The sequence below is a fragment of the Haliaeetus leucocephalus genome, unplaced genomic scaffold, assembly GCF_000737465.1.
Source record: "Haliaeetus leucocephalus isolate CR32 unplaced genomic scaffold, Haliaeetus_leucocephalus-4.0 Scaffold849, whole genome shotgun sequence".
NCBI lineage: Eukaryota > Metazoa > Chordata > Aves > Accipitriformes > Accipitridae > Haliaeetus > Haliaeetus leucocephalus.
The window spans coordinates 3,070,908-3,081,676 of record NW_010973285.1 but is presented as its reverse complement, the minus strand read 5'-3'; the positions used below and the strand labels follow the sequence as shown (position 1 = coordinate 3,081,676).

The window sequence follows — 10,769 nt, the reverse complement described above, 5'->3', positions numbered from 1 at the left end:
GCCGCGCCTCCGTTCCGGCTGGAGCCGGGCCGCCCTGCGGGTCCCCGGCACGGCCGGAGCCTGGCCCTCCTCCGCTCTGCCCGCAGCGCCGGGGAGCATCGCCCCTTCTGCCGGCAGCGGGGCACCGGGCGGCCGGTGGGTAGGCATCCGCCGTCGCTCTCGCCTCTCGCGTGCGGCTGTGCTCGGAAGGCGCCGGCTCCTGTTAGGAAGGCTGCTAGCCTCCCCGGTGGGCTTCAGCCCTCCTCGGGGCCCCTGGAGGTCCGGAGCATCCCTCGGCGGGCGAGGGGCAGGGCAGGGGAAGGGGCGAGCGCCTCGCTGCTCCCGGAGCTGGCTGCGGCGCTGCCCTCCCTGCGCTGCTACGGAAACTTTCACACGTGGTTATTGCCCTGTAGAGGAAACCGAATGCATTTTAACTTCTCGGGCTGTTTCTTCGTCGGGTTGGGAAGAAACCCGGCACGTTTCTTTTCAGAGGCGGAGTTGTTTAGGCGTTGTGATGGAGTGAAGGGGGGGGATTTAGAGTTGGGTTTCTTTGTCTGCGTGTGGTGAGCAGTAGTGCATTCCTAGCAGGAGCAGCGTGTTCTGCTTTCCATCTCGCTGCAGGTCCTAGGAAGCCACCGAGTTTGTGCTGGAGGACTTCGGGTAGGGTCAGGGTTTGGCTCTGCAAAACTGCTAGTATCGCTGCAGATTTAGCCGCTGAAAGCCGTGTTAGTTGAATTCTACAGGATGTTTAGCAGATTTCCTCTCCTTCAGCTGTTTCAGTGATGCTAAACAAAAACGCAACTACCACCATGTAATTAGAGTTGTATTAAAATGAGCCTACATCAGGGATGTGTCAGTAATTTGAAAATACTTAATTTTTCATTTGATTTAGGCTGAGACCTGCATGCTGCAGAGCTGTTAAGAAGTAGGGCAGGGAGTCTGTTGTTTAGTCTTAAAGCAGTGTTTACTACTGGGCTGCTGCGACAAGTAGCCTGTTGAAGTGTAATTATAAATCAAAGTCTTGGTTCAACCTCTGTTCCTAGATAAAATCTATATCTGTAATTTACTGACCACTTCTTGTCTTTTACATACAAATATTATTATTTCTAAGGAAAAAAACGCCTGAAGGGAGTTGACTCATACTACTCAAGATGAACATTTGCTCACTGACTGTAAATTACTTCTGCCAAAGTATTTGAGGCTTGCATAATTTCCAACACCAAATAGAGAAATCGGAGATGTCATTTATACATTTGAATATTCTTGTAAAATTCTGGACTGAGCTAATTGTCAGACACTGCAAAAGGACATGTTTACAGAAACAGAGCCTGTTAGTAAATTATGATAATTACTTGTTAAGGGTGTTTGTTCGACTAGTCGATGTGTGAACTCATCTCAGCAACCACAGTGGAGGAAAAAGATGTGGATAGATATGTATCTTTGTTCTGTTTCGGGAAATATGTTAGCTTATCTTAAATGTGAATTGGCATATTTTGAATTCTTGTCAATAGATGACATTGTGATGATAAAGGCAATGTTACTGGAACAGTTAAAGACCAGCGTACGTGAAATCTGCAAGTGCTTCATGAGAAATGGGATTGCTCACTGAAAGACCAAATCTTCTATTTTGGTGGGGTGAAACACTGAGTGCCTTATTCAGTAGCTGTTTGAGAGTGGATCTTACCTTCCTTTTTTTTTTTTTACAGTGGTGTTCGTTACTATGGCTGTGGGTGGGCTTGGGTAACGCGCAGTGATCTGTTCTTCTGCATATGGTCTGTAGCTCACTAGCCTCCAACGTATGCATAACTGCAGGGTGGGTGTTTTATGTTTGCCTGTATTTTGTTGTGGTTATGGGCTCATTCTGAATGATGCTGAGCAAGTGGTGCTCACTAGAGTACAGAGCCTGCTGAAAGATCTGAACGCCCGCATTCGCAGCGTCTGACATGAACTTTACCTGCCCTGTTTCTGAACCCTGTGTGCATGATAAAAGAAAGTTTTCAGTATACTCTGAATTACCCCAATATGTGGGGGGAAAGGAGGGGAGCTGTGTTTCCATAGAGATCCTGACATGCCTAGGCTGTGATGTCTACACATTCACTTAATTGGGATGGAGAGCAGGGGGGCAATGAGTATCTTCAGATCCTGGTGACCCTATTGTCTCTGATTAGTGGGTGTTTAGCTCCTGTCCTGCTCCGTGGTGAGGAAACCAGTCTGTAGAGATCCAGCGAATGCTTTGCACTGCATCATAATAGCATTTAAAATGGTAAAGTGCTTGCAAAAGTTTGAAAAAATTGCAGGGGGTGCTTCGCCAGTAAAGGGTTCGTCTTCCCATCTGTGTCTCCCAACTGTTTGTGTGCTAGTATTTCAAGCCATGACCCTTTCTGTAATCCTTCAGTTCCAGCAGGTTTCAACCTGTATATGGTCAGTATAATCCTTTTGGCTATAGATTAAGTGGGTAATTTTAGTCTGAGATTAGTGCTCAGGATCCTTGAATGCCATCTGAGTCTTTTTTTGCCAGACCATACAATTGCATTAAAGGTAACTTAATTTTCCTTGTAAAAGGATTTGTGTTGTGAAGACTACCAGCCTCCTTAAGTTGTTCTGTGCTTAGTGTTAGTACATTTAATAGGTTGGTCTAGGGAGCATTAGTAAAATACCTTTCCAAACTTCTGCAGGGTAGAGTAAGGATTCCTCTCTGTTTTGGAGGATTTTGAATTAAGCACTGTATATTGAGCCGTGTTGCTTGTTCTTTTCAATCCTGGTTAAGTTTCATCATGAAGTCATGTTTCAGATTAAAGGAAATGGGCTACGGTAGTTCTACAGTAAGGTGTCTCTTTGTTCCTTAATTGATGTTGGTTTGAGGGGCTTTTTTGCTGTGACTGAAGGGAAAGGTGTATCACAAACTTGCTGCTGGATGTGACAAATCAATTATTCTGTACGTTAGCACAGCTAGCAAGGAGAATGGTACTGGCTATGCTGCAGTTAATCTGCAGGTGTTGCATATTCCCTATACACAGATCCCTTGTTTTGAAATGGAGTCCGCTGCCCAAATTAATCGTATATGGTTTTGATTTTGTTGAAGGTTCTGGTCGTATGAATCTAGAAAAAGACATGTATTTGTTAAAAAAATGCTTTTTTTGAGGCTTGTAAAGGTCTTGTGTCATCTTGAAGCGTGAAATGTGGGAATAGAGTTGTACAGTTCTGTACTGCTTAAACATGCTCAGGAATATGAAAATGTTTGAGTCTGTGAGAGAGGGAAGTATATCCACATTAAAAACCTCCACAACTGGCCCCAGGTCATGCTCTGACTTTGAGCATCGGGCACTTCCCAGGTATGCTTTTGCCCTGTTCCTTATTTGAAGGTGCAGTAAAAGGGACTCTGGGCATGTGAATATCATGGTAATTAGGGAAGTTTGGTTCTCATCTTTCTCCAAGCTTCCTCTGCATTTTGGGGAGAGAGAAGCAAGATTATTACACTAGTGGTCACAGCCACAGCTTGCACTGGGCTCTGTATGCTTTGTCTCCTATTATTTGCACTGTGGCTTATGGCCATTAGCTTTCTATGGCTGCCACTATTCCTCTGTTTCCCTATACTCCATACTGTTTTGGCTTGACTCTTAATTAAATCTGAAAACTTGCTGCTGTAATCATACATAGACCTGCATATCATGGCAGGTAACAGTAATGTTCACCTCCAAAGAGGGACCAAACAGCATTGTGTTTGTTAGGAATAGGGTAGGGTAGGATAGGATATGTCTTTTGTTTTATGCCTCTTCCAAACCTCGAAATGAACTGATGGCTTGTGCTCTGAATACCTGACTTTCAAGGTAGCTTCAGAGGCGATGATGCCTTGGTGACTTTAGCTGATAATCAAAACACATTTTTCTGCTGACTCTGCCCATGTATATGCTGCATCACTATAACAGGTGGCTGCCAGCAGAGTTCAAGATCTAATCTCTAAAATTCACTCGTCATTTTTTTTTATGATTTCGCAAGTCTAAATTTATGATCGTTGCTAGGCTTTTATTATAAAGTTCTCTTTTTTTCATTCTCTGCTGTTGCATATGGAATCATTATACCAAAGGAAAGCTTCCTAATGGGATTAGTAGGTTTTTGTTCCCCGTGCAGCTTTTGACATTCCTTAAGTATTCTGTCTGGTAGCTCTTCCTGCTATGATTCAGTACAGGAGAATGTTTCAAGCATGTGCATGTGTACGTATGTAATGAATCAGCTGGTCTAGGTTGGGGAAGGGTGAGAAAATCAGTCCTGGTTCCTTTTCTTTCCCCTCTGACTTACTTGCGTACTGTATTGCTATGAAAGTTGGAGATCAGGTTTCCCAAGACAAACCTGCTCTTGGGCAACAAATTTAGAGTATGTCATTTATGAAACTCATCTTACAAAAAAAAAAAAACAAAAAACAACACATGCCAAAGGTAGATGCAATTTGCTGTCCACTCACCTAATAAATTAAGGCTTTTTTTCCATGTTTTATAGTGAATAATAGATACACTTTTTGATATGTAAAAACAATAATGAATTTAACTGTCTCATTGATCTTATTCATTTTTTTCTTTGTTTATAGGTGTGAAAGAAAATGTCAGTCAGCATGCATGAAAATCGCAAATCTAGGGCCAGTAGTGGCTCCATAAACATATACTTGTTCCACAAGTCATCCTATGCTGATAGTGTCCTTACTCACCTGAACCTTCTGCGTCAGCAACGTCTCTTTACAGATGTACTTCTGCATGCTGGGAACAGGTCATTCCCCTGCCACAGAGCCGTTCTAGCTGCTTGTAGCCGCTATTTTGAAGCAATGTTCAGTGGAGGATTGAAAGAGAGCCAGGACAGTGAAGTCAACTTTCATAATTCGATTCACCCAGAGGTCTTGGAGCTTCTTCTGGACTATGCGTATTCCTCCAGGGTTATCATCAACGAGGAGAATGCAGAGTCACTGCTGGAGGCTGGTGACATGCTGGAGTTTCAGGACATTCGGGATGCTTGTGCAGAATTTCTGGAGAAAAACCTTCATCCCACCAACTGTCTTGGGATGCTGCTGCTGTCGGATGCTCACCAGTGCACCAAGCTGTATGAACTCTCTTGGAGGATGTGCCTTAGCAACTTCCAGAGTATCAGTAAAAGCGAAGACTTTCTCCAGCTGCCAAAAGACATGGTAGTGCAGCTCCTTTCCAGTGAAGAGTTAGAAACCGAAGATGAAAGGCTGGTGTATGAATCAGCTATCAACTGGGTCAGCTATGACCTGAGTAAGCGTCACTGTTACCTGCCTGAGCTATTGCAGATGGTGAGACTGGCCCTTTTGCCAGCCATATACCTTATGGAGAATGTGGCCATGGAAGAACTTATCACCAAGCAAAGGAAAAGCAAAGAGATTGTAGAAGAATCGATACGATGCAAGTTAAAGATCTTACAGAATGATGGAGTGGTCACTAGTTTGTGTGCAAGACCCCGTAAAACTGGCCATTCGCTTTTTCTTCTGGGTGGCCAAACCTTTATGTGTGACAAGCTGTACCTGGTGGACCAAAAGGCAAAGGAGATCATTCCAAAGGCTGACATACCAAGTCCACGGAAAGAGTTCAGTGCTTGCGCCATAGGCTGCAAAGTGTATATCACTGGGGGGCGAGGGTCAGAAAACGGAGTCTCCAAAGACGTGTGGGTGTATGACACCCTTCACGAGGAGTGGTCGAAGGCTGCTCCCATGCTGGTGGCTAGGTTTGGGCATGGTTCTGCTGAGCTTAAGCACTGTTTGTATGTAGTAGGAGGACACACCGCAGCAACTGGTTGCCTTCCAGCTTCCCCTTCAGTATCCTTAAAGCAAGTAGAACAATACGACCCCGTGACCAACAAATGGACCATGGTTGCCCCACTGCGAGAGGGAGTAAGCAATGCAGCTGTAGTAAGCGCAAAGCTTAAGCTGTTTGCTTTCGGAGGTACCAGTGTTAGCCATGACAAGCTGCCCAAAGTTCAGTGCTATGATCAGTGTGAAAACAGATGGACAGTACCAGCCACCTGCCCTCAGCCCTGGCGCTACACAGCTGCAGCTGTTCTGGGTAACCAGATTTTTATTATGGGTGGAGATACCGAATTCTCTGCGTGCTCTGCTTATAAATTCAACAGTGAGGCATACCAGTGGACTAAGGTGGGAGATGTGACAGCTAAGCGAATGAGCTGCCATGCAGTGGCATCTGGAAACAAATTGTATGTCGTTGGAGGCTACTTTGGCATTCAGAGGTGCAAAACATTGGACTGCTACGATCCCACGTTAGATGTATGGAACAGCATAACAACTGTGCCCTATTCATTAATTCCAACGGCTTTTGTCAGCACATGGAAGCACCTCCCCTCATAATTGTGTGTATGTTGCAATTACAAATTATCAGGTAAGAAATAACACCTTTGAATTCCACTGTAATAATGCTTTTCACAAAGCTTTTCAGCAGCAGCTGTGAGGAGGGTGAGTATATTCAATGCAGTTTTACAGCTGGAGCAACTGAGACACGTACATTCACAGGTTGTTGTAAGCCAGGCACCATGTCTGTGACAAAGCCAGATGCTGGAAGTAGTTTGTCGCATATCTTGCACCCACTTCTCTTTACAGGGACTTTTCCCATATGATTTAGATGTAAAGGACTGAACAAAACCAACATTTTCAACTTGTGGGGAAATGCAGATAATCTTTTGGAAATTGAATCCTGCTCTGCGTTTAAATACTAAATGAATGCTAAACAATGGTTTAGTGCCCTTTTCCTGATGACAGAGGCTAGGTCACTCTCTATATCCAGTAACAGTGCCCCAAAAGATACTGTAAATTCTGATCTGAAGCCTGATAGTGAATTCACTTGAATTTCTGGGCAGACAGCATGCTTCTCCATGCAGACAGCCTATGGGGAAACTTGCTGCCTTATGAAAAGTGTTTCACAGGCACTTCAGGCCTAATTTTCCATCCCCTAGACAGCATTGTGGCACCTGCATGGGCTAAGGTTGCATTTGCTCCATTGATATACTTTAAAATGCAGATTTTTCAAAATAGTTATGGTCATATATGTTGGAGGAGATATAGTGTCAGGATGACATATAATTAATATTGCTGGCTGAAATAATTACCAGTCTATAGCACACACTGTTCCAAAACAATTTAATTATATATAATGGGCCAAGCTCTTACTAGATGCAACTTCAGCATTGTATCTTCTCACAAGCAAGTCTGAATTTGGCCTTGCTTGGTTGGTTGGTGTGAATTTCTCATTTTTGGGAGGAGAGGAGAAAAGGTTAATGAAAAAAAACCACTAAAAAATCTAGGTACCTAAACATATTGCTAATATTCTTCAAATCTGTTTTTTCATGCTAACTACTAACTGTTACTTCAACTATTATTTTTTTCTTCCTTATTTTTATCTTTTCTAGAGTCACACCACTTAAAATAAGTCACTGACGTTTTCCAGAACTATTATCTGTGTATTTTGCAACAAATCTGGCAGACTCCCCTTAATCTTGTGTTGTTCTTTTCCCCCACTCCCCCCTTGAGATTTTAGTACAGAATCAAAGTTACCACCAGCCAACCAAACAAATATAGTGGCATGCTTAATCCTAAATAATCCATTCCCTGTGGTAATTTCTTTTTGGATTTGAACAGTGTATAGTGTAACCATGAAGGCAAGCAGGTTAGAAGGAACAAGGCAAATAAATATAGTTGCAGTAATTAAACAAGCTCTGCATTTACATCTAAGTTACCTAGAAGTCCAGACTGATGGAGGTTCTCCAGAAAATGGGAAGAGCAGCTTGTGTATGAAGACTTCCCTAGGTTCTTCTGTTTGGACAGATCTTTTTTTTTTCTTTTTTTTTTTTTTTTTCAGCTGGAGACATTTGCCTGACTCTTGCAGTAAACACGAAACCCAAATGTCTTTGAAGCAGTGTAGATAGAAGTATATATCTAGAAATGTAGGGTAGTTGTGAAATTCCTTTCTCTGTGGTGCACTGAGGATTCATCCTGTAGCTGTCTTTCAGCTGACTGGGAGCTTTGGTTGAGTAAAGAATGCAAGGTTGGGCCCATGCAAAGCAGCAGGTCAACGTGGAAATCTAGTGTCAAACTGCGCTGTGTTGTGCTATCAGCTGCTCTTGTCCCAGGTGGGTGGCTGTCTTGAAGACACTGCCCTCTCTCCTATCCTTGCTTCATTTTTCCCAAACTTTCTCTTGCGAAAGCAGGGCAAACCCTTGAGACTTACCAGATCCTGGGTGCTAGGAGTAATCACACCCCCAACAGCCAGCAAATGGAAGCCCAGACTTCTGCGCAGTGGCTTCCTTCCTAGCTGGGACCAACGTCTTGACGTCTTCAGTTAATTTCCATTATTACTGATTTTCAGCAGTTCTCAGTGCTATCAAAGCAGCAGTATTGAATGCCCGGACTCAAGTCTGTGCCAAGAAAAATACTGACTTATTCTTCTGAGACTGACTTATTTGTTCTGAAGTTTACAGTACGTGAGGGGGAGTGTTTTATTTTGAAAAAGAGTCCTCAGAATATAACGGTGCAAAAAGCTTTCCTTTGTTTTGCAGTATCTTATTGAAAGCTATTATTTTAGCTTAACTAACACACAAGATAACTGGCTGAACGCAGCCGTAGACGGAACTCTCTCCAATGCTGTATGCTCATCCAGCAAGTAGTTTGTTGGGTTTTTTTTTTTTCTACTGACTCCTGCTGCTTTGTCAGTGGGTGGGAGGGACAAAACGGAAATTACTTCTGATTACCCTCTGTTTTCATGGTGCTGTGTGGCCCCAGTCTGACAGCTTTTAGGAAGACTTCAGTCTGCTGCTTTGTCTCGTTCCTCAAACTTGGGGTTTTTGAGTAGGTTGGGGATTCCCCCCCCTCCATTTCAGAATTGCTTATAATTTTTTTTTTTTAAAGTTCGTCCCATGATAGGGAACATTGTTTTGGCATCAGTGTTGATAGTCTGTTTCAGTGGGAAGAAGAGCATGCTATGCTGAAGAATGTCTAGAAAAGACTAATCAACACTAAGTGCAGAGACCTTTTTTTAGGCATAATGAGGATAGTGTGTTTCAAGCCCACAGTTGCAAAGAGGCTTGATGCTCTGGGCTGTTATGTAGGCTGTGGTGTTTCCTGTGAGTGTTCCCTGTTGTTCTTAGACATCACAGCTTGAGAGATGTGGTATGTTCAGATGAACTGTGAGTTCACTGGAGCTCCTTTGCATTGTAATGATGTAGGATTTGCCTCCTAAAATTCTAGCAGTGCTGTCAGAAATGACTGTGAGCTGATGATGGTTTGGAAGCTGGCACTTCAATACAGCTTCACAGTGAAAAAGCAAAGCACAATCTCAGCATCCAAAGGCTGAATGTCTTCTTGAATAATTAATCAATTTTTTATAAAGGACTCTAGGATGGAATTATTGATGCATGGTGCATTGCTGTGTGAAAAGAAATGAGGCAGACTTCTGCTGTAATGAATAGTAGATATGTTTTAAGTAGGAGGATTATATGTCCCTTTCTATATTGTGAATAAATTCAATTCAGAATTCTTCATGGTGAATGGAGGCATTGGGGTGAGACACCTTCACCTCCCCTTCTGCTTTACTCCAGCCAGGTTTGCTTTGGCCCAGGGACAGAAAAAACTCTTTGCACTAAGTGCTCATGTGGGCTCTTGTGGAAGAGAAGTTGCACAAGATTATGTTCGCTTAAAACAAATGTACAAACCTTTAAAATTTGGGGGGAACATAGAAATGTTGAAGTATGCAGGATGCAGAGCCCATCACGTTGAACTGTATTGGGCCAGTTTGATTGAGGTTTCAAATGACTGAACTTATAGCCAAAAAATTAAACAGCCTTTCTGGCATCAGTAGGGTGGTTTGCAGTGCAAGGCTAATAGAATAATAAAGGCAGAATCTGACCCTAAATAATTATGTTCTTGGCTGGTTTATTTATCAGTAGTTGGCTATTGCACAGGCACATGGGGGGGGGGGGGGGGGGGGGGGGGGGGGCCAGGGAAGTCCATCAACTGGATTGTATCCTAAGCCTAACTTTTAGATTTTCTTTGACATCTAACAAAAACCTGGTGGTATATTGTCTTAGACAAACCCTTTAAGTCTTTTCTCTCTCTTTCCCTCCCTCCCCCCTGCTTTTAGTTTACTCCTTTTTTGGAGAAGAGAATTGGAACCTCAGATCTGGAGAAAGATTTTAACGAAGAAAAAATAGTTCAGTGTCTCTTGCATTTGAAGAAAATCATCTGCACCTTGTAAATTATCTAACCTAGACATGAAGGAACGGGAGGGAAAAAACTGTCTTCAGTGCTTCAGCACATGGTTAAATATGAATGGACGAACCTGTGATCTGGTCCTTGTGCTAGTAATTGTGGATTAATGCCAATATTAATCAGTCCTTCAAAGAAGAAAAAGAAGAGACAGAACTTCTCTGAGCTGTGCAGTACACAGCACTCTATTTCTGTGGACTCTGCTGTTTGTATGTGAAATTTGAAATGGTTGTCACCTCTCTTTGTGGTGGTTTGAAGTCCCAGCGCCAGCTGCAGGGGAAGCAGTCCAGGTCTGAAGCAGCGAGATGCCGCTGTGAATGAAGATACAGCAGTGTTGCTGCTGAAGTCTGCTAACCGGAACATGCTTGTCTGTGGGCAGTGCCTACAGCATCTCTTAGATCATGCGTTGCATTGTCCCATGTGCAGTGAGTGACCTTCCGCTTGATAAGGAGCAGACCAGTGGTGAAATGTTTTTGCAACAGTGGGGAACGAAAATGACATTCCCCAAATGCTCTTTGTT

The 10,769-nt window shown here is 43.3% G+C and overlaps 1 protein-coding gene across 1 annotated transcript; it reads left to right on the top strand.

The window, feature by feature from the left end:
- Positions 1 to 4,567: 4,567 nt before the first annotated feature.
- On the top strand, positions 4,568 to 10,420 carry ENC1 (ectodermal-neural cortex 1 (with BTB domain)). Its single transcript, XM_010582809.1, has 2 exons — positions 4,568 to 6,374; positions 10,125 to 10,420. The coding sequence occupies exon 1, from the start codon at positions 4,574 to 4,576 to the stop codon at positions 6,341 to 6,343; it is 1,770 nt and encodes a 589-aa protein (XP_010581111.1). The 5' UTR covers positions 4,568 to 4,573; the 3' UTR covers positions 6,344 to 6,374; positions 10,125 to 10,420.
- Positions 10,421 to 10,769: the final 349 nt, after the last annotated feature.